General features: G+C 38.2%; 1 protein-coding gene across 1 annotated transcript in view; it reads right to left on the reverse strand.

The window, feature by feature from the left end:
• The window catches only part of EPG5 (ectopic P-granules 5 autophagy tethering factor), a 130,330-nt gene that overhangs the window by 42,815 nt on the left and 62,529 nt on the right, over window positions 1-24,986 (reverse strand). The window contains exons 24-30 of the mRNA XM_053571604.1: window positions 24,453-24,576; window positions 20,271-20,415; window positions 16,669-16,840; window positions 15,133-15,295; window positions 4,999-5,141; window positions 3,173-3,329; window positions 101-295 (exon numbers count right to left, since the gene is read on the reverse strand). Of these exons, the coding sequence (XP_053427579.1) occupies window positions 101-295; window positions 3,173-3,329; window positions 4,999-5,141; window positions 15,133-15,295; window positions 16,669-16,840; window positions 20,271-20,415; window positions 24,453-24,576 (1,099 nt within the window). The remainder of the gene's footprint in view (window positions 1-100; window positions 296-3,172; window positions 3,330-4,998; window positions 5,142-15,132; window positions 15,296-16,668; window positions 16,841-20,270; window positions 20,416-24,452; window positions 24,577-24,986) is intronic.

Here is a 24,986-nt window from a genome sequence, read left to right on the forward strand (position 1 = left end):
GTCTATCTGCAAACAAAACTCCAGGGGTACTTTCATTTCTATGGAGTAGAAAGCAACAAACATTGCTGCATTTCAACATCAGGATTGAATTACATCTCACCTTGGTTAGAAGCATGAAAATCATATCACTGTTGTCTTCACTTAAAAACTTCACCACTTTCTCATACAACCGTATGAACTCTGCAGGGGCAGCATTGGGAGTGAAAAAAGGAGACAACAGAGAGCAGAGCCTTCTATTCTTCAGAATGGTCTGAAGCACTTTTTTGCACTCAGATTTAGTGTCACTGATAAACACCTTGAAAAACATAAAACGAGAAAGTATCACCAAAGTCTCACCTCCCCAACCTCAATTTAAGCGAAGCTTTAAGGGCGTTAAATAAGGTAAATAGATTTTTTTCTAAATGAAAATATAAAGCAATCAAAAGATATCAAAATCAACATTAGATAACCCTATTACCTTCAAAGTAGATAATATTAAAAATTCTATATAATCCATTAATCTGATTTGAACAAGCCATACATAGAAAACTGAGTTAACTTATACTATAAAATTTGTAAGAGATTAAAATATTGGGATAACTGGGAGTTCAAAAATTTGCAATGTGCCTACCATGATTACTAAGTATCCAAGATGGTGCTGCATTACAAACAAAACAAAGGTAACTTTCATAATTAGTATACAATCAGGATAATTTCATCTTGTTTTAACTTGGCTCTTAGGTTAAAAAATACTAGAATATAAGCAGATACTTAAATAACCTTGGGGTAAGGAAGATTCTGATAAGGTTGACCACAGCCAAAAATAATAAAGTACAAGGCTAATAGTTTTGAATATATTTAAATTTTAACTTCGATAAACCAAAAAGTATCCTAAAGTTTTTCTTCAGACATGGTTGCTCTATTTTGCACTTTAAAATTCACAAAAAGCTTTACAGTATCTGCGTTCCCCTTGTTGATCATCAGTACCATAAAATTTTAAAGAAAAAAATTACAAACTAGGAAAATGTATCTACAACACATTCCAGATAGCAGGTTAATTAATAGTCTAAAGAGTTCTTTAAAAGCAATCAGAAAACAAGGAACTCAGTGGCTCATGCCTGTAATCCCAGTACTTGGGAGGCCGAGGCAGGTAGATTGCCTGAGCTCATGAGTTTGATATCAGCTGAAGAAAGAGAGAGACGTCTCTAAAAAATCCAGGCATTGTGGCGGGCATCTCTAGTCCCAGCTACTTGGGAGGCTGAGGCAAGAGAATTGCTTGATCCCAAGAGTTTGAGGTTGCTGTGAGATGTGACTGCCAGGACATTCTACCAAGGGTGACAAAGTGAGACTCTGTCTCAAAAAAAAGAAAGAAAAGAAAAAAGAAAACAAGGAACTCCAAGAGAAAAGGTGCAAAAAACAAAAAGCAATTCACAGAAATATAAATAAGTGGTCAATATACATATAAAAAGACATACAACTTAACAAGTACTTAAAGTAATACAAATTAAAGTAATAATGAAATACCACTTCCGTTATCAGACTATCAAAACTTAAAAAGAATGATAATTCCTAATGTTAGCTATGGTACAGAGAATAATAAATTCAAACACTGCTATGACAGCATAAATAGGCATAAACTTACCAGGAGGAAATTATGACAATATGCATCAAATACTATACAATGATAAACATCAAATGTACAATGAAGACCAAATCCCTTTGGCATAACAAGCACACCTCTAGGAAATTATCCTAAAGAAATAGTCCAACAGTTGGCAGAGATGTATAAGAATATTAACCTCAGCCCTACTGTAGCAAAAAAAAACTACCTGAATATCCATTCAGAGGGCATTGACTCAACACATTAAAATATATCTGTATCCTGGAACTACTCAGGCATTCAAAATCATGACATGCGTCTATATTTATTAACACGAAATAATGTCTAAAAGATGTGTTTAATATAAAACGGAAGTTACAAACTAGTATGTGCTCATTTTTAAGTGTGCATATTTACCATGAAATGTTTACATATACACACACAAATACACAGACATACACAAGACGAATTAATGAAATGTTAGCAATGTAACCTATATCTATGTTACGGATTATGAAAAATTTATCTTCTTCATATTTTATATCCTGTCTGTATTACTGATAATAATCACATATTAGCTTTAGCTTTATGACAAGGGAAGAAACTTCTTAGAAAATAATTGATTCTAATACCTGCTAAGCATCACTTTCTTATAGGTCTCCAATAAATAAGTACTTATTCAAATGAATCTGGGCAAGAGTACGTGGTTAGTTAGTGTTTACACTTTTTTTTAAAAAAATGGTTTTTCTTTTTTTACAGCACATTGCATAAATCTACATGGACTGCCCTTGCCCTTATTACATATCCATATATATTTAACTGTAAGCCAAATAGATAAACGTTGACCAAAAACAGCAACTGGGAGGCAGCAGCAATGGTGAGCTGGAGCGAGCACTGCACTGCCAGAGCCCTGGAGACTAGTCTCAGCTCCAGCACTGGCCAGCTGTATTCCTTACACCAATCACTTGATCTTCTAGAGCCTAGTTTTCTCATCTTTAAGATGGGAATGATATCAACCATACAGAGTTACTGTGAAGATGACATAAAATAATAAACCGGAAAATACCTGGTGTCCCAAAAGTTGCCATACACTGGGAGAATGAGGAATTGTAGTTAAATGTACCTTTATTTACAAAATATTCATTACAAGATTTTACAAAGAGGTGACCAACACATAGAGAATATTTTTAAAATATTCTATAAATTTTGTAATGAATAATTTGTAATTAGAAGTAGGTTTACCTACAATTTCCCATTCTCCCAATACATGGCAATTTTAGGGGTGACTTTTGGGACACACTGTATTTTTACAAACAATTAAGATGTTATAGTTAACAATACCAACATATGACAGAATCTGATGTCTCCGCAGACTTTCAAATATAAATAATTTAATCTCTCTTGTATGGGAAACAAAATTCTATACCAACAATTCTAATCACATCTTGAGAAGCCAATAATTCCAAGGGGCTTCTGACTTAGATGAGACTCACACCTGCACTCTAAGTCTGAAGTCAATGCTGACTCTGTTTACTGAAGACATTGCAGGGATTCAGTGAACTGATCAAGGCTAAAAATACGGAATAATCTTACCTGTCCCAAGATCTCAATGCATGAAGTAAAGAACTGCCTGGTGGGAGGATGACGCTGTGTCTCATCACTGACATAATCCACAACAGTGAAGAAAAGGCTAATGCCAACTTTCTGAACCCCAGGTGTAGGCTGCAACTTGTAGGCATTTACTAAGGCCCTGTGGGAAAATGTGGGTAAGATTAACATTCTATAGTAAAAGAATCCAGATTCGTAAAGGTTTCTTTTTTTTATATTACAAGGCAATATTCTTAAGAATCCTCAGAGCCCCATACAAATGTCACTTGACAGCTTATTTTCAAAACATAATAATAATTTTATGTTTTCCTAGGGGGGAAAAATCAGCTATATTATAAGGAATAATTAACATTCTTAATACCTTATTAAAATGTTTCATATTTTATATGTAATTCATAATTACTTAACTTTTTGTATTCCTTATATAATGCATATTTTTAAACACAAGAACTCTGATTTTTCTACCTTTTTTTTTGAAACAGAGTCTTACTCTGTCACCCTGGGTAGAGTACCGGAGCACCATCATAGCTCACAGCAACATCAAACTCTTGGGCTCAAGAGATCCTCTTGAGTACCTGGGACTACAAGGCACCAGTCACTAGGTCCAGCTAGTTGTTCTATTTTCTTTTAGTACAGAGTCTCACTCTCACTCAGGCTGATCTCGAATCCCTAAGCTCAAGGGATTACTCACCTGGGCTTCCCGAATGCTAGGATTACAGGCGTGAGCCATCGTACTTGGCCCCTCATTTTCTCCATATTTTAAAACCTAAAACACTGACTGAGATTAAGGGAAGTATTTTTATATAGAGTAAGATCCTAGAATAAAGCTATCCCTTCTAATTCTCACACTTTTTGCATTCGTTTCTCAGGAAGAGAAATATAAACTTCCTGTTCACCTTATCTCCTTCTCTCTCCAGGCCCCGCACCTATCTCCAACATTCCTCTCCATCCATCATCTCACTCTACTAAGGGGATCAACTGCTATCAGTAGGTACCAGAACGTGGAGTCAGTCACCTTAAAATAAAAGGCAGAGAGTCAACCCCCTCCTCCCAAGTCATGTTCTGGTGGAGTTGGAAAAAAGAGGTGGTGAGAGTAAGCCACAGTGGAACCAAGCAAAAACTATGGAGACCAAACACAAGTTAAGGACTACACTTGAGAGCCCTAAGTCCCTCAAGCAACTACACTGTGAACTTTGTTCAATAATCTGAGTTGACAATGATGACTTCCCAGTTAAACGTGATTTGTTATAAACTTAAAGCACTAACTCTCTCCATGACTGAATTTTAATACACTATGTCATTTCATAATTCATGGGTCAGCAAACTTTTCTGTAAAGGGCCAGATAGTATTTCATGCTTTGTGAGCCAAGGCTGTTACAACTACTCAACTCTGCCCTTGCAGTATAAAAGCCACAGACATTATAAATAAATGGGAACAGCTTTGTTCTAATAAAACTTTATAAAAATAAGTGGAGGGTCAGATTTGTCCCAAAGACCACAGTTTGTCCATCTCTGTACAAATTTACTTAGTGGTCTGGGGGTTGAGGGGCAGGTAGCAGCATGTATGATTACTGTTAATAAGAAAACAGTATTCAAAATTTACATAATTATGATGCTAGCTGTAGGCTTATGAAAAGAATAATGAAAAAGGGTGGGGCCTTGGTGTGTGTCACACTTTATGGGGGCAAGACATGATTGCAAGAGGGACTTTGCCTAACAATTGCAATCGATGTAACCTGGCTTATTGTACCCTCAATGAATCCCCAACAATAAAAAATAATAATAATAATGATAATGAAAAAGAAACTTACGTGATCAAGTTTTCTGCATGCACAGCAGCCTCCACAACATGAAGTGATGGCGGTTTAGCAGCTTCTGTTTGCAATTGCTTTACTTCTTTCCGCAAACTATGGAGCTGTTGGCTTATTGCTTCATTCTTATGCATGCCTTCAAACTAATGAAAATTAAAGCAGTCAACAGATTTTCTTCCTCTGCACATTTCCAAAACAGGTATTTAATTGCAAATACACTGGGCATATGATAAAGAGAAAATTATTACAATACCATAATTTAACTCAAAACTTGCAGTTCAGGCTTGGCACCCATAGCACAGTGGTTACGGCACCAGCCACATGTACCAAGGCTGGCAGGTTCAAACCCAGCCCAGGCCAGCTAAACAACAATGACAACTAAAACAAAACAAAAAATAGCCAAGCATTGTGGTGGGCACCTGTAGTCCCAGCTACTTGGGAGGCTGAGGCAAGAGAATCGTTGGAGCCCAAGTGTTTGAGGTTGCTGTGAGCTATGACACCATTCTTATAAAAATATCAGAATTTGTATCTGTATATATTGCTTGCCTTATAAACTGATGCAATTAATATACCAATGGTTCAAAGTTCTTTGTAGGGTATGATCTATTTCACTTATGTTTTTTTTTTTTTTTTTTTTTTGTAGAGACAGAGTCTCACTTTATGGCCCTCGGTAGAGTGCCGTGGCATCACACAGCTCACAGCAACCTCCAACTCCAGGGCTTAAGCGATTCTCTTGCCTCAGCCTCCCGAGTAGCTGGGACTACAGGCGTTCACTTATGTTTTGACTCCTCAAACCCTCATCAAAAATAGACCACATGGCCTGCATACGTGTTCAATTCTTTGTTTCTTCTCCTTCCCTCTCCCCTGCCCACCCTTCCCCTACTCCTTCCCTCCTTCACTCGCTCAACCTCTTTTGTTCAGTATGTGTAACTTGAAGCTAATTTGTACTACTGGCTATCTGACTGGAGCCACAGATCCAGATCTGTATTGTTCTTACTGAAACACAGCCTGGAATTAACATTAAACTTAAATAAAACAAACCTAAATTAAAAATGCCAAAAAAAGACCACATGTCTTCTCCTACCATGTCCTTTCCTGAAGCACACCAAGCCTCTCTTCTGTAAATCAGGCCTCTCCCAGCCTTAACCTGTGTGCTCTCAATCCAATATACATGCCACACCCTTCCAAACACCTGGGGACTGCATGAATGCCCAGCATACCAGATGCTGTTAACAAAGCAAGTGCCATTTTGACAGAAGAAAATACATATAATTATAAAACAAATAACACATAAGATAAAATATAGGAAAGAGCCCAAATCAAATGCAAGCCAAGTAAAAGAGCAACTGGCTGATGCAGTGGTTCTGGAAAGCTACTCTGATAAAAATTTTTGTTGGTTCTCAGTAAAGACATGAAAAATAAAAAGTTTACTGAGATTTAAAAAAAAATTTATTTCAATGTAAAATACTATCCTTTTTTAAGACTATGCCTTTCTTACTTGAGGGGGATTGTTAACATAAAATTTCTCTAAATGATGGTGACCTACATGATAACTGATCTTGTTTGTGTATTTTCAATGCCCTTTTTTAGATGTGGATATATGGTAGATGGAAAGGAGAGGACATCCTAAGCCCAGGCTGTAAAACAAAGAATCCATTGGCAGCTGTGAGGGGTGGAGGGACAGCGAGGCAGAGAGGAGGTGCCCCGTCAGGCTGCAGCCAGGAGTGTGCAGGCTGTAGCACAAACACACCGAGGAGCAGGGCAAGCTGTCTTGGGGAGAACCTGAGTAGCAGGCTGGGAGTTTGGCCTCATCTTGTAAGCACAGCCGAGAATGCTAAAGAGAAGAGAGCATTTAGAAGGCAGGGGTTTTAAATCCTACACTCTCTTCCCATGATCTTCCCAATCATCTGGGTGAGCTGTAGGGTCTACTCTTTCCTTTTATATGCACCTGCTCAAACCCAATCTTCACCCACCACCACGATTACAGGTATTCTTTGTAAATAATTTTGATACACAAACTTATTTAACTGACACTCTTCTGTCCCATATGAAGCACAGAATTATTATAATAAATTCCGTATCACAAGTTCCTAAAGGCAATGGTCAATCTGTTTTTTACTTTCACAGATCCTTAGCACAGCATAAAGGATAGTTGAGCCCCTACTTTTTATGATTGTGATGGCAGTAATAACTTCCTGCTATAAAAATTCACTGTTTTGATCAAAATCTTTACAAATTTCTTTTAAAGAAAAAATAAGCTGTATGAGATCAAATGCATGAAAGTCAATACCTAAGAACATATAATGTTGACCATAATTAACTTTTGCCAATAGAGACAATAAAACAATTAAGGGAGAGAACAACAGAGAACAATAACAAATTATTTATTAGAGAACAATAAAAAAATTAAGTTACTTGCTTTTAACTACATAGTAAAAAATAAATCAGCATAAATATCTGAATTAAATCTGTAATCTTTCAAATAATAGAACAATGTTTTCTAGCCTAAAATGTGATCAGAAGTATGTGCGTCAGCTTTTTCATCCAAGGAGACACTGACTACTATTAGACTCGGATGCTGAGTGTCGCAGAGTGCCACTAGCTGGCCCAGAGAGAAAGCAGCCAGAGGAAAGAGAGAATCAGAGAGGAGGGAAGCAGTGTGTGAAGGGAAGTAGACAGACAAAGGGGAGGAAGGCCACTCGATTGGGAAATGCAGATACAGAACTAGACCACTCTGTGACCCAAACTTTAAAACTGCTAACCCACCTTGTAGAAACTACTAAAATAAAACCAACAAGTTAAGGAAAATTCAGGCAAAAAGAAAAGGAAAGGAAAGAAAAAGAAAAAGATAGACAGAAAGATCCCTAAATAGCTATTTTCTAGTCTACTTATTTTTGTTCATTATTCCCATTGCTGTTGAAAGTTTTCTTTTCTTACTAGAACAGAGGTGAGAATGATTGAATGACCACCAGATCATAATCACAAGACGTTGTAAACAATGGAACAAAGCAAATGGTGGAAGCCCCTCCACTTAACTGATTTTAAGTAGACACAGAAATTTAAAAGTTGGACAAGGCAGGTCCTTTGGCAGTTTTTTACAATAGTGTGAAGCCCACTGTGGTTCTTTTCCACCTTTCATTTCTAGGAATGAGCAAATTTTTCACATGATAATAAATCAACCCTAAGTCCAGCAAACATGCCCCACAATACCAAATTACAACAAAAGGAACCTAATTATAAATAACCCCATTTCCTCAGGGAATATCGCTGAATTATTAGAGGCTTCTATTAGAAGGAAGAACACACAAGAAGCACGTTTCATGTCCCATAAAACATATTCAGCTTTTGTATACCCCAAACAAACTGTACATAGTTCAAACGCTTGCAGATGGCTGGAAATTTCCAGGACTTTCTTTCCCAAGAAAATTCTATTAAGCAGTAAAATGTTCTCATGGTAGAATTTGAAATCTTTATAAAGAAGCCACTAAAAATAATATTTAAATATATAAAATTATCTTCTGTGAAGCCAATTTTAAAAATTGATCCAATCCAGAGTGTTCAGTTAAAATCATGGATTCTCTAATCACTGAAAAAAATGGCAATACTATCACATAGACTCAAGGAGAAAATGGTACGTACACATGTTCATTTTTAGGAGCTTAAACTGTCATGATCAGGTACTCAGAATCATACTGCAAGTCTTCAGAAGCTGCAGCTGACGCAGCTAAAGCAAAACGGGCTGGCAATACTGAATGGGTCTTGAACTCAGATGAATGCAGGTTTGCATTCCGCCTGAGCTACCTACTAGTTATGTGACTCTGGTGAGTCTAATAGTGTCTCTGACCTATTTCTCTGAATTTATTCTCATTCTGTGAAGATCAAGTGGGATAACGTAAGCAAAGCAGCTAGCATAATACCTGGGATACTGGAGTGTCCAAGCAAGTGACAAAAAGTGCTCTGAACAGGGCTGGGAAAGTGTGGAGTACTATAGCGCAACCATCCTTACAGCTTTCCAAGATCAAATGCCCCGAAGACATTTGTAGTAGAGTAAAAACAGAAGAGAAGCAGTGTGTACTATTTAAGTTGAGATTTCTATGGAAAACATTAAGATGTTTATGTTGGCCAAAAGTAAGCATAAAAAATGAACTTCTAATTGCTAGTAGGAAAAAGTTCCAACTTCTGTGGTGTCACAGCTAAATAATATCTACAAAGTTCCTGAAAGTAGTTAAAATCAGGGAACTTAATTGTGAAGGATATGAATCTAAAGTTGTCACTCCTTCAAACATTTCCATTTTGTAGCACTGACTGTGTGAGGCACTGACAGTGTAAACATGAATAAGACAAAGTCCTGACCTTGTGCAACTCAAAACCTAGCAACAGCCATAGAACTCACAGTAATACAAAACAAGTTGTAATGCAACCTTATGAGTGGTGTGCTGGTGGCTATAACTGACTCATTCAAGAAATGTTAAACGGCACCTACCATGTCCCAGGAGCCATGCGAGGTAGTACAGGCACAGACACTGGGATGGAAACCCTACTGCCAAAGAGTTTGTTCTAACAGGAAAAAAGAAGTGACTGCAACAGCACTTAGGCACAAGCTGCAACGAGAAGAGGGAACATCCTAATTTGACTGAAGGCCAAATAGGAGAGGGGGAGAAGAACAAAGATGTGAATGTGCATGTTGTGTTCAGAGAATGGGAAAAGTTAAAGTGGCTAGAAAATGAATGTTTAGCAAGCGGGAGAGAAAAAATGACGCTGCTAAAAAAGACCAAGAACAGATTATGAAGGCCCCTAAGAGTCATATTCCTCTTGGATACTGAGCCAATGTGGGTTTTTAGCCTGGAAGTGTGATCAGATCTATGTTTGAAAAGATGAGTGACAAAATGGAAAATGGACTAGACAGGGAGAGAAGTGAGGTGGGCCTACCGTGGAGCAGTGGCAATGGAAACAGATAGAAGAGAATCAATTTAAAGCCATGTCAGAGGCAGAAATCAGCATGGTTTAGGAAGCAACTAAATGGGAAGTGTGGGGGTGCAGGTGGTATATGGAAAGGTAGACACTGATGTCTAGGAGGAATAGGTTTGGATGGTAAAGATGAGATCAGTTTGGAACCTATAGAGTTTGAGGTACCTATGGAATATGAAGGTAGAATGTTAAGGAAGCAGGTGGAAATCTAGATTTGGAACTGGAAAGAAAGAATTCTGAACTAGAGAAACAGAACAGGGTCATCAACATGTGAGTAAATGCTTCTTAATCACTACTCTGAGGGTCTACTAAACCCATGAACTCTCCAGAAGAAAATTATACATACTCTATCAGGGGCTCCACGCACCCTCTAATGGGCACTCACAGACCTCAGTACAGCCAGCAGACAAAAGCAGGTAACATCACATCAAGAACAGGATTAGGAGTAGAAACAAATACAACCAGCAATCTAAGGGCTGAGTTGAGGAAAGGGAGTCCTTGGAAACTGGGCAGGGTCAGAGATTCGGGGCACTGGATAGACCACATGAAGTTCATTATTACCAGATGACATAAAGACGTTAAACAGAACCAAAACTACCAGATACAGCCATTGGTGGTTAGTGGACATATATCCGAGATAGAAGGCACAGATATACAAATAAGATTTACATAAAAAAAACACAACCCACCTTTTGCAGACCATGTTCTCTCCCAAAGAGTTTCATGATGAGTGAAAAACACTCAGAATTCACCCTCCCAATCTACCATTAACACCTGTCTTTCCAAAACTAAAGTCACCCATGACCAGTCACCCATTTGAGTAAAGGACAGCTTCAGATTCAAGTACCATCAATCTCCATCCATGTAAACATGAAAGAGGTACAGTCTCCATCTTTTTTAAGGCTGCATAATATTCCATGGTGTACATATACCACAATTTATTAATCCATTCGTGGATCGATGGGCACTTGGGCTTTTTCCATGACTTAGCAATTATGAATTGGGCTGCAATAAACATTCTGGTACAAATATCTTTGTTATGATGTGATTTTTGGTCTTCTGGGTATATGCCCAGCAGAGGGATTACAGGATTGAATGGCAGATCTATTTTTAGATCTCTAAGTGTTCTCTATATCTCTTTCCAAAAGGAATGTATTAATTTGCATTCCCACCAGCAGTGCAAAAGTGTTCCCTTTTCTCCACATCTACGCCAACATCTCTGGTCTTGGGATTTTGTGATATAGGCTAGTCTCACTGGAGTTAGATGATATCTCAAAGTAGTTTTGATTTTCTTCTTAGTAAAGTGTCTCAAGAATGGAAGAAAAAGTACCCAATGTACTCACCCTTATTATGAAACTAATGTAGGACCTTCACATGAAAGCTATAACCCAGTTACAACCTAAGAATAGGGAGAAGGGGGAAAGGGAGGGGAGGGAGGGGGGAAGTAGGTGGAGCGAGGGGGATTAATGGGATTACACCTGCGGTGCATCTTACAAGGGTATATGTGAATCCTAGTAAATGTGGAATGTAAAGGTCTCAGCAAAATAACTAAGAAAATGCTATGAAAGCTATGTTAACTAGTGTGATGAAAATGTGTCAAACGATCTATGAACCAAGTGTATGGTGCCCCATGATCATATTAATGTACACAGCTATGATTTAATAAAAATAAAAATAAAAAAAAAAACAAGTACAATCAATCTTTAGCATAGATAATGGCCAAACTTCATGGCAATTAGCATTTCAACTTTCCTCTACCTTATTCTTAGATATTAATGAATAGACAAAACATTAATACTTTATCTTCAATTCCTAGAAGTAGCAACCAGAAAATGCTGTCCAGAACAGCCTCAGTCACTAATTATAGTACTATACAATTTTCAAGAGAAATCTTATTTAAGTCACAAACTATAAATGTTGTTCACTGTCTTCACATTTTTAACTGGCCTGGCACATGTGCATTATCAGGCAAAACACTGGCTGCCACAGACATAGATGCTCCCATTGATACTAAACTTCAAGGAGCCATCAATGGGGGCTTTTGAGCTTCTGGAGCTTCTCAAGTGGATGTGAAAGTTGAGGCACTATGGCTAGGCACCCGTAGCACAGTGGTTATAGTGCCAGCCACATGTACCGAGGCTGGGAGGTTCGAACCCAGCCTGGGTCAGCTAAACGACAATGACAACTGCAACAAAAGAATAGCCAGGCATTGTGGCAGATACCTGTAGTCCCAGCTACTTGGGAGACTGAGGCAAGAGAATGGCTTAAGTCCCAGAGTTTGAGGTTGCTGTGAGCTGTGATGCCACCATGCTCTAAGGAGGGTGACAAAGTGAGACTGTCTAAAAAAGAAAGGAAGGAGGGCGGCGCCTGTGGCTCAGTGAGTAGGGTGCCGGCCCCATATGCCAAGGGTGGTGGGTTCAAACCCAGCCCCGGCCAAACTGCAACAAAAAAATAGCCAGGTGTTGTGGCGGGCGCCTGTAGTCCCAGCTACTTGGGAGGCTGTGGCAAGAGAATCGCGTAAGCCCAAGAGTTAGAGGTTGCTGTGAGCCGTGTGACGCCACGGCACTCTACCCGAGGGCGGTACAGTGAGACTCTGTCTCTACAAAAAAAAAAAAAGAAAAAGAAAAAGAAAGGAAGGAGAGGGGAGGGAAGGGAAGGGAAAGGAAAAAGAAAGAAAGAGAGAGAGAGATAGAGAAAGAGAAAGAGAGAAAGTAAAGTAAAGTAGAGGCATTAGGCAAACCAAGTGAGGCCAGCAGAAAATAAAAACCTGCTTTAAGAATTCTCATGACATTATGGCCACAAAGCACAGCTACTTCTAAAATTCTTTAGCTTTGTATAAAACCTTCTTTTTTTCCTCTTTTATTATTTTTCCCCTCTTTTTGTCAAGCAATGACCAACTACCAATTTTTCTTTTGAGAAAAGAAAGCAAAAGAATCTCAGTACATCTGTAAAAATATTTCAGCTGTACTGACATCAATCCTTATAAACCACTTATCCTCCCTCCAATCAAAATTACCTTGAAGTTATTTTAGAAAAAGTGTACCCTTTAATTTCAGAATTAATAAAGCAAAAGAATATTGACAGAATTTCAATTCAAGGGTTCAGACAAATAATTCTGTGATCACTTTTTCTGTAAAGAAAAAGAGATAAGTCACTGGTAGGCTTAGAGCTACCGGGGTCTGCCTGGTGGTATTTTCCACTGCAAGGCCCTATGAGTTAACAGGGGTTCAGGATAAGAGACCTGTTCTTTGGCTGGAGAACCAAATATTTACAACTCTTCACAGAGCAAGCTCTCAGCCAGAACTGGAAAAACATTTTTTTGTACTGATTACACTATTCATTTATAAAAATGCATTTTAGGAGAATTCTCTTTTATATAGAATTAACAGGCTGGCAAAATGTATGTAGTTTCAAAATATGGAAAAATACCATATTTGTAAAAAACACAGATTGGTAATGACATCCCTTTTTTATTATAGCTGGATACATTTTCAGTTTTTTTCTCCACTAACTCAAACTCCACCCTGATTTGGAACCTCTTCCAGTTTTAGTATTTTGGCAAGTAATCTGTCTTAAATACTTTTACCCCGGTCTCACTGCAGCATTAGTTACTGGCAAAAAAAAAAAAAAAGAAAAGAAAGAAAAAAAGAAAACTAACTTTATAAAGTACCTGGGCAAAGATAACTCAATGTTTAAGATTTTCACATTTACAGCAAAATGCAGGAAAATAAGTTGAATTCATCCTGACTTATAGGTCAAATTTCTTAACTTTAGGTTCATACAACTATGTTGGCAAAATCAGAAATAAATTTAGAAGATAATAAAAAATACAGTAAATGTAAAAGATTATTTCAGAGAAGACATTTTTTAGAAAAGAGTCTCCCAATTAAACTGGTAAAGAATACATGAACACATGAGATTAGCAAAAAAAGAAGGGAAATTATGGAAAGACATCATCTAGAGTAAGTAAAATAAATTTTCCCAATTTCCAAAAGCTAACAAAAAAGAGCTATTTGCGTGCAAATGTATCAGGTAGTGCCCATCTCCCAGCATGCTTTCTCAGGGAACACTGAATTCACTGGAAGAAGGAGTCAAGTGCAGTGGTTAAAGAACGTGGGCTCGGGAACCAGACTACTAGGCCTTCTGGCTCCGCCACTCACTGGATGTGGCACCTCAGGTATGTAACTTAACCTCTCTGTGCCTCCGTTTCCTCAACTGAGAAACGAAGATGATAATAGCCACCTCAAAGGGTTGCTGTGGAGAAAATAATAAATCATGTAAAATGATTAGATAGGGCCTGTCCTAAAGTAAGTGCAAGAAGGTAAATGTGAGAGATGGTTCCACATTTGGTCATGTTCTTCATGTCTCCCCTCTGCCTGCTGGCAGGCTCCCCCCAGCTCCTCCGCCTCCCACATGTCCTTCTCATGCTTGTCTCAGGGGCTCCCTGCTGTCCACCGCAGACAACCACAGCTCCCAGTGATCGTTCACACCAACCTGTCCCCACCAGCAGTCTCCAAAACACTTGAAATAGACTAATCTAGTCTTTGACTCCCAAATGAAATCACGGCCATTCCGGTACCCTATTCCTTTTAACTCTATAGCTCTAGCATTGCCAACATTTTTTAAGAATCAGATTAAGCCTCTCTAAGAATCTTCTCAATGATTCTGCTTTTCTTTGAATTCCTATTTAAATATCTGTCTTGTTGGATTCATCTGGCACTTATGGAAATGTATGATTAACTCTGTGTATATTTTCACTCCCCTTAAAACCATTAAATGCTTCAAGAATGGATCATGTGCTATATATTTCTTTCAATCCGTCTTACTGATATGCCACCATCAGGGACTCAATTAAAATTTTCTTTTTGATTTTCCATTTTTGAGCCAGAGTCACTCTGTCACCCTGGGTAGAGTGCCATGTTATCATCATACCTCATAGCAACCTCTTAGGCTCAAGCAATCCTCTTGCCTCAGACTCCTGAGTAGCTAGGACTACAGGTACCCACCACAATGCCCAACTAGTATTTCTATTTTTAGTAGAGACAGGTCTTGAACTCCTGAGCTCTTGGTCTTGAACTCCTGAGCTCAAGCAGTCCACCTCGTCTTGCCACTGTGCCCAGCCCAATTAAAAGTTTCTAAATTATGAAGACACTTAAACAATCTTACCTGAACTGTTACAACCACAGCGCCTTGGCATTTCTTACCACCACTGCCTCTGCACTCCAACTGCAGTGTGGTCTGTTCCTCTCGATTAATGTACTGTTTGGGCATTGTGTCCAACAGCTCACCATCCAAAGCCACCTGCTGAGATTCTCGAAGAGCTGCAGTTCTGAAAAACATCATCAGGAGGTAAAAGAAAATCTTAGGAAAAGTAAATGACAAATGATGAAAGCTTCTGGGTATCCCCAGCCAGCATTATAGCATAGTACGACACAAGTATTCCATGGTAACAAAAGACCAGAAGTATGTAAACCAAGATGTGCCCAGGTATCTCCCTGGCAGACAGGCTAAACAGAAAGCTAAGAAATGAAGACAACTTTTAAGCCAGAAACAAAGCTCCATTTAGTCAATGTTATGTCAACAATATTTTTAAATGGAACTTAAAATATACACGAATAAATAAGAATTCTATCCTAGTTTAATCATCCTAAAAGGGTATTGTAGGTACCAATGACTTTTTAGGTATTAACAACTCAATCTGAAATGTCAAAGACCAAGAAAGCTAATTATGCACATGTGGTGTCAATACCAGTATAATCGTATTTATTATTACATTAATGGGCAGGTGTTTATGTGTACAGAGAATGGACACTCAACAAATGCCTAAACGAAAAACAGCTAAGGAAAAACTGCCAATAAGAAATTGATTCACTTGGAATTTGTACAAATGAGGCTCATTTATTGTTAATAAAATCGACTTACACCACATACACTCCTTTTCACAAGATCACAGACTCTAATCAAAACCTTAAACAGTTGATCATTTTGGATTACCATGTGAACTCAAGATATTAAATGACTTTCTCACACTTCAATCAAGTGCCCATGTCAATTTTGTTTTTTGAGACAGAGTCTCACTTTGCCACCCGCAAGTAGAGTGCCATGGCATCACAGCCCACAGCAATCTCAAACTCTTGGGCTTTAGCGATTCTCTTGCCTCAGGCTCCCAAACTGCTGGGACTACAGGCACCTGCCACAATGCCCGGCTATATTTTGTTGCAGTTGTCATTGTCGTTTACCTGGCCTGGGCCAGGTTCGAACCCACCAGCCTTGGGGTATATGTGGCTGGCGTCCTAGCCACTGAGCTACAAGGCACCGACACCCCATGTCAATTTTTAAAAGAATATGGAGAGTGGGAGTGCCAAGCAGTAACAAAAGAAATAAAACCTCATTTCATACTCTCCCGACACCACCTTTTCAGTATCTGAAGGAGTGCTCAAGGGAAGCACAGGAAAATCTTAGCTGGCACTCAGAAATGCTACCACAGGAAATGTGTGACATAGGCAATCCAGGAGGATGCCACGGAATTCCAATGTGAAATTCAAAGACTTGTCACAACTTGGTTAACCAAGTGAACTGTCTGAGCCAGTCTGGTCCAATTAACCTTATGGTTAAAATGCTGACAAGGAAGCCACTCCAGGTAGTAAATCATCCAGGCACCCAAAACACAGCAACATGATCCTTGAGCACACACAGTCTTACCGGGCCTGCTGCTGTAACAGATTCAGGTCTGCGCACACCAGCTGGGCGGCATCCTCCTGGCTCAGGAGCACAGCCGAGGAAATGACTGGGACAGGAGGCCTCATCGGCTGCAGAGTAAGGGCAGGCTGGGGAGCCTCATGCTTCCGCAAGTTACTCAAAACCCTTCCTTTAGCTGAAAGAAAATTCAGTGATATTTAGTTATTAAGTAAAGGGCAAAGGAGAAGGAGCTCGGAAGCACAAAGTACAATTCAATAGAATCACTAATCTCAAAAAAGCTTTGTCAAATAATACAGAGCTATGCCTTTAACTTCTTAAATTACTACCCTAGACAGCCTTGCATGTCATGCTGAAAAGTTCAGACCTGTTATTAGTGTAAAGGAAATGTAGTGAATGGCCCTAAACGAACTTGCGACAGGGAGCAGCTATCATGTGGATCAGTGGTTCTCAACCTTCCTAATGCCGCGACCCTTTAATACAGTTCCTGTGGGTTGCGACCCACAGGTTGAGAACCACTAATCTGGATAATGGACTGGGTTTGGATGCAGACAGACAAGGAGTTTTTCTTTTTTTTTTTTTTGGCCGGGGCTGGGTTTGAACCCGCCATCTCCGGCATATGGGACCGGCGCCCTACCCGCTGAGCCACAGGCGCCGCCCAGACGAGGAGTTTTTAATGTCATCATCCACATAAAATTCATAGGAATGGTAGGGAAAGTAATGGACGTCATGGAATACAAATCAGTAAAAAGTCTGAAATTATGTCAAGGTTTGAACAGGACAGCTGAAAGTAGTAAGAGATAAAATGAATTAAGACATGGACACAAGCTCCTTCGGCACTTATATTTTTATAGCCATACAGTCCATCAATCTTTCACTCAGATGATTTATGGAGCCCAAAAAAAGTGGTCCAGTGCCACACACACACAAAAAAAAAAGTGAATCTATACCCCACAACTTTTCCCTAGATTGCAGATGGCCTCATACTGGTTAATAAACTTTGAATGTCTGTTATTTCTATACCAAGTACCGAGCTAAATACATAGTAGATGTCCAATAAATCCCTATTGGATATCTCTCTTCACCACACTACATACATACCACACAACAGGTGGCAACTAAAGAACAAGAAGAAAAATGATGCTACATATTCAAATCTTTTCAATAGTAAGATGAGAAAGGAAGGGCGAGGTCAAGGAAACTTCAACAAGTCAAGTCAACAAGTACTTAAGGCACTACTATGAATTTCCGATTTCATTCCAGATGCAATATTCAATTTTCTATTCTTGTTAAGAAAAATTACTAAAAAATTTAACAGCCATGACTTTACTTGGCATAAGGAAACTGGTATTGTTTGTACCCCAAACAGATGGAATTTAACAGTGTCAAATACAACACTGTCCCTTATAACTGGGGTTTTTCCACTAGAACGAAGTTGAGTATTCATCATCAGATAAGTTTGTGACTATTTATGTTAAAGTTTCTTCTAAGCAATATTATAAGCCATGACTCTAAAGGAAAGCTAACAGCTCTTTCAAACCCAGTATCACTTACCAAAAAAAGAAAAATCAAGGATAACATTTTAAATACAAAAGATAAAATTTAAATTCAGAGCATATTTAATTGTAATCACTAGACCACAACTGACAAAAATTTTGAAGCTAACAAAACAAATTTAGTTCAAGAAAAAGAACATGGTGTTGTAAGAGTGCTAGTGAATTCTTCCTGCAATCAGAGCCATAAATTCAATCATTTGATATTGTCACCTACCCTGTTATCATCTGAGACTGATTATTTAGACTAAAACTTATTATTTAGAAATCTAGGGCCTAGGGCAGCACCTGTGGCTCAGTGAGTAGGGCGCCGGCCCCATATGCCGAGGGTAGCGGGTTCAAACCCAGCCCCAACCAAACTGCAACAAAAAAATAGCCGGGTGTTGTGGTGGGCGCCTGTAGTCCCAGCTACTCAGGAGGCTGAGGCAGGAGAATCGCGTAAGCCCAAGAGTTAGAGGTTGCTGTGAGCCGTGTGACACCACGGCACTCTACCCGAGGGCGGTACAGTGAGACTCCGTCTCTACAAAAAAAAAAAAAAAAAAAAAGAAATCTAGGGCCTAATTTTGTTTAGAATTGCAACCTGTTCTGATTGCCAGAAACAAGAGGTAGGATACCAGTGGTGACGAACAGGGTTCTGGGACCAGACAGCACTGCCACATACTAGCCACGTGACTCACATGGGCAAGCTGCCTAACCAGCCTAGAGTTTCTTACCTGCTCTACAGGGATAACCCACATAGGGTTGTTGTGAGGACTGAGTTACTACATATCAAATAATGGGACAGTGCCTGGAACAAACTAAGGGCTTCATAAATTACTAAATTAACTACAAAGAAAACAAGTAAACTTTTAGAGCAGTATTCAAGTATCAAGGAAACACTGCAGATGACAGGGCATGAACAGAAAGCATTCAGTAGTTTCCAGATCTATCCACATATCTCTTCTTCTCATTTAACAAACTTTCAGAAACAGAAAAATTAGAATGTATAGAGTTGGAATGAGCAATTTGTATACCTTCCTCTATATATTTTTCTGTATCACACTTAATTTTTTTTTTAGTGAACATATACAACTTTTAACAATCAGAAAAAGAAATTATTTCAGGAAAAAACAAGAAGGATGTTGTTGGAGGGAAAAATTTTAGAGCCTTCTATGGATGAGACTGTCCAGCATCTTCATTTACAGGTGAATGAACTAAAGCTCCAGAAGGTTCTTATTTTTCTTTCTTCACTCAACTAACAAGTTGGTTAGTGACAAAGATGGAATAAGAAAGTATTTTTGCCTTTCTCTGAATCTCTTTAGTGCACTATTACATTACGTATCAATGTTTTTCAACCTTTTTTATCTCATGGCACGCGTGAACCTATAATTAAAACCTCCACAGCACACTTTAAATTATGGAGATCTAAAAAAAAGAGTTAAAAAATATATTTAGTGTGCTTTGAACTTCTTTCAAAAATAATTTAATGATCTTTAAAATTTTTCATAGCACACCTAAGATCCTCTCACAGTACAGCAGTTGAAAATCACTACTATATACTTCAGTCAATATTTCAATAATATTTCAGTCAATAATTGTATTTATAATTTTATTATATGTCCTATATTTTAAAAATATATTCAGTAATTAAAATATGTGACCCCAAATGTCATTTTCTGGGTTTTTTTACTGTGAAATTTGTCAGTGACTTTATGGGCTCTTGTGGCCTGGCACAGAAGTTAATAATAATTTATAATACTGCTTCTCTAGAAAAATGTTCTGAGAGATGTAAGCAACTTAGGAACTTCAGGAATATGTTCTATTTGTGATAAGTGTTCCAGATATAAAGAAAAAGAGTTTATAAAAGAAAAAGACAAACTTCTGAATTTAAAACTGCAAACTCAAAATAATTAAAGTTGTACTTTAAGTTAAGTGTAAGTAACTTGAAATGTCTCTTTAAAGCATCACATATAAAAAGGAACACTGGAAGAATAGAGCATGTAAGCCTTAACCCCCAATGGCTCTGATTCAGTCATTCACTCACTCGTTCATGGGGCTGATGCTCACATGACTCACCCAACAGAGGATCAGTAAAGTCCAGCTGCACTGACAAACTGCAGGGTGTGGAATGGGACTCAAGCTTGGCCTGCATCCACAGACCAACTGTTTCCTGAAACTCATGATAAATGCGCTCCATGTTCAAATACTCTAACCACAGATCCTAGAATGGAACAACAGTATTTTAACTTTGACAGATGAGTCATGTATTCACATATAAAACTATATAATTAACTATAAAGTGAACCAGTAAGTTTCAACATGAAGTAATAATACTCCAAGTCCTCCAGCATTAATAGATGAATTGATGAATAGGATGAATTGCTTTCAAAGTGGCCACTCAAACATTCTTTGCAGTAGTTGTACAAGTTTTTCGATTGAAAGAATAACTTTAACAGCCCCCATATGTGTTTTTATAAATTATATACACTATTAAGCTAGTAGATTATGTACACTGTAAAACATAGATAAAAATAAAAAAATTTTAAAAATTAAAAATAAATATGTTGAAAATAACCAAATTTGAATTAGGTTGCAAACATCAATTTATAGGAAATACAGGAGACAGAAAAACATGTTAAACTATAACACCATGAAGATAAAATCAGCAAAATCCAAACTGTGGGGGAACTCTGGAAAAACCATTTAGTTTCTTTCATAAATAAATTAGAAAGAAATAAAAAGGGGATAAGAGGAGGACCAATACTTTAAATAGACTTATAGACATACCAACCAGTCATAACTTGTAGATTGATTCAAACTATAAAATTAAATAAAAACAAAACTTTTATGACAATTATGAGAGTTGGAAATTTGAACATTGACTAGATACTTGACATTAGGAAATTGTTTATATATGTGTATGTATATAAATATATATATATGTGTGTGTGTATATATATATATTTTTTTTTTTTTTGAGACAGGCTCTCATTCTGTCACCTAGGCTAGAGTACAGTGGCACAATCATAGTTCATTGCAGCCTCAAATGCCTGGACTCAAACAATCCTCCTGCCTCAGCCTCCTACAGGCCAGGACTGCAGGCATATACACCATGCCCAACTAATTTTTTTAAATTTTTGGCAGAGATGAGAGAGTCTCCCTATGTTACCCAGGTAGGTCTCATACTCCTGGCCTGAAGTGATCCTTCTCCCTCGGTCTCCCAAAGTGCTGGGATTACCACACCTACGCCCATATTTTATACATAAACGCTAAGGGGTCAGTTTTTCATCTTTATCTTTTAAAATCTTTATGTGTCAATGTTCCCTGGGACTGTCTGCAAAATAATATGGTAGAGGGAATGGATGGGCTACAGATGAGACCAGACACGTGCTATGTGGTAGGGACGGGGGAAGAGCATGCTCATTGTACTACTCTGCCCATTTTTCTATATGATAGAATTTTTTCATAATAAAAGGTGAAATAGAATAGAAATAAGAAAATAAATGAGAAAAATAGCTATGTAGGTTCTAGTATTCACTTCCACACTCCAGTGGGCTGTCTTGTACATTCTAAACTGTATTTACTTCACTTTGATGACCTGCCTTTAACTAACAAAAAAAGGTCAATTATCAAAAAAAAAAAAGAACAACTAAAAAAAAAAAAAAGGTCAATTATCAATGAACACTAAAAATGACTGCAAATGGTGATTAAATATAGACTATGGATTTGTAAACCATTTTTTTTTTTATTTTAGGCATTCTAAAGGCCCAAGGATGCCACCAAGCTTCTCAATTGGCACACTGCCATAAAGTTCTAAATCATTATTTCCTATCACCCACACACCATAAAGCATTCCAAACTCAGAGGAGGAGCTCCAGAGAAATCCTGATTACAATACTGAATCTACTATTTACCCACTGTTCAACATGCTATACCAGACTTTCCTGTGTATATGCATCTCCTTGAAATGGGGTCACTAGGTCACCTTCTCTGCCTAAATATCCATTAATAGCCTCTAACAATTAGAGCAAACCCTGAGAATTAACAGTATATAAGCAGAGAAATCAAAACTACAAAACAATGCCGAGCTTGAATTACAGATCAAAAAGGAGTTATACAGCAAAGACTTAAAAAAACAGAGAAAGAAAGCAATTAATTCTGTAGATGCTGAGGAACCAGTATAAATCTCAGAGAACCAAGAAAGCTACAGTTAAGGTGGTAAAAACACTGACCTACCATGAAAGCCTTGGATAAGAACGTGGGACACAGCGTAAAAGGAGGGGATGAGCACGGACCTGCTCTCCAAGGATTTCAGGACACCATCACCTCGTACTTATTTTTCCTATTTCTCTAGCTCTCTATTCTCAGATTTCTTTCTCTGTGCTTTAAATTACTATTATTTTTCAGGGTCCATCTCCAGTCCCTTCTTAATCTAAATATTTTATTGCCATTAAACCCATACTTCCTACTCTGAATTCTAGATATGTTTCTCCCCTCCTGACCAACTCCTTCACAAAGAGCTCTCTTTCAAGGCCCTCTATGCCTCCACTTCTAGTATTACTTATCTTAGTAAACAGCATCTCTAGGGGCCCAAGTTAGAATTTTCAACAATATTCAAAAATATACAAATCCTTGTGTATTTATTTCTCCATATATTTTTAATTCATCTATTTATTTAATTACTGCTGCTATTGCAGTAGCTTTCCAAATTCTTTAGAAAGAGAGATATGGTCCTTAGCGTTTCCCAACTATTCACCTCTCTGGTTTCATCTGCCTCCCTCAGATGCTATACAACCCTTAGCCTGCACCCTTCTCTCATCTGCCATATCTCTGCACACTGATCTTTCTGCTAGTTAACACCATGCCTTTCCTTGCTCTTTAGGGCTCAGCTCAAAGGACACCACTCCTAGTTTGAATCAGGAGCTACTCTTTCATGTTCCCACAGCACCCAACAAACTCCCCTCCCAGTCTTTTTTTTTTTTTTTTTTGAGACAGAGCCTCAAGCTGTCGCCCTAGGTAGAGTGCTGTGGCATCACAGCTCGTAACAACCTCCCAACTCCTAGGCTCAAGCGATTCTCCTGCCTTCACCTCCCAAGTAGCTGGGACTACAGGCACCCGCCCAGCTATTTTTTGGTTGCAGCCGTCATTGTTGTTTGGCAGGCCCAGGATGGATTCGAACCCGCCAGCTCAGGTGTATGTGGCTGGCGCCTTAGCTGCTTGAGGCACAGGCGCCGAGCCACCCTCCCAGTCTTGAACACAAGATGTAATCATTGTTTTACAATAAGCCTTTTTAACAATAAGCTCCTTGAAGGAGTATAACAGATTGCTATTTGTATCTTTGGCACCTGGCAGTTAGAAGCTGCTCAATAAATACTCATGGAAAGAAGGGAAGAAAAGAAGAAAGAAGAAAAAAGGAAAGGGAAGAATGAAAGATAGGAAAAACAGTAGGAAGACAAAGATACCTACTGGAAATGAAATATACATAAATGAGGAACCAAGAAAGTTTACAAATCCAAGTGAAAGTCTCTCAATTCTCAGAGGCGCCTAAATCCCATCCTGATGTTAGGTTCAATGCCAGTAGATTTTGACCAAAAGAAAAAAGGAACTGGAATGGGAAAGCTAAGTCTTCCCCACCCTGTTCCCAATCTTCAGCCCCACCAAAGCCTCACCTGCAGGGTCAAAGATGGTTACAGAAGCTTAGAGAAAGCCGAGATTAGAAGTTTTGGCCCCTAAAAGGCCAAAAGTGTCAGGGAGAGAACAGCTTAGGACATTTGAAGTCTAGGATCAAATGGCTCCAGAAGGGCAAGCAGGACTGTGACACTGCCAAGTAAGTATCTTCCGAGCTAAACAAAGGTGAGCTCCTTCTTTACCCCCACAATTAATCTCCTATATAATGCATGGATCCTTATAAACTCCTACACTGCACTTCTTATGAGAGTAGAGATTATCAATTACAAGTAACTAATTCAGCTGCTAAAAATTTAAAGTAGAAAAAATAGTGAGAAGAAGGGTTTGTTTATGAGGTTGTAAAAAGACCTAGAGTAAGCTTCAACCCTGCAGGTGAGGCCACGGTGGGGCTGAAGATTCAAAAGCGAATACCCCTTCCATACATACACAATCACTTATCTGACAAAACCCTCGGAAACAATGACCAAGTGACCGCCCACTTCCTTATCAATAAGTGGTATTACCATTATATTATGAATATGATTCAAATTACTTTCAGATGTGCTAAAAAAGACATTGTTATAGTTTCACCTGCTGATTCTGCATCACTTTTGCTAGCCTGTGAATATCATATTGCTTTGGTAAAGAAGGGATATAGGTATCTCCTTTTTGAAAATTCTCATCTTCTAGCCATAATATATATACATTGAAGAGCCTAAAAGATAAAAACATAATTATACAAAATATAAAAAGATGTATAGACAAATAAAGTTTCCTATATCTCTAGGAACTATGTACCACTAAATAAGAGTAAAGAAAACCCATAATACAGATAATGTCTTCAACAACCACCACCAAGAAATGCATGGTCCAGCAGAGATATGTCACACATCATTACAATATGGATTCAATAACTGCTAAAACAAAAGGTACAAAGAAGCTCCAAAAACTATTATTAAGTTAAATATAAAGTACACAGAAAGAAGATAACTGGAGAAGGTGATTTTTACCACAGACCTAGGATCTGAATTTAGAGCTTTTCTTTCTTGGGCAATTCAGTCACAGTGAGTCTGACAGCTTGGAAAAGTGAAAATAACAGTCAAATAAACATATTTTCAGGGAAAA

Source organism: Nycticebus coucang, chromosome 19, assembly GCF_027406575.1.
Source record: "Nycticebus coucang isolate mNycCou1 chromosome 19, mNycCou1.pri, whole genome shotgun sequence".
NCBI classification, from domain to species: domain Eukaryota; kingdom Metazoa; phylum Chordata; class Mammalia; order Primates; family Lorisidae; genus Nycticebus; species Nycticebus coucang.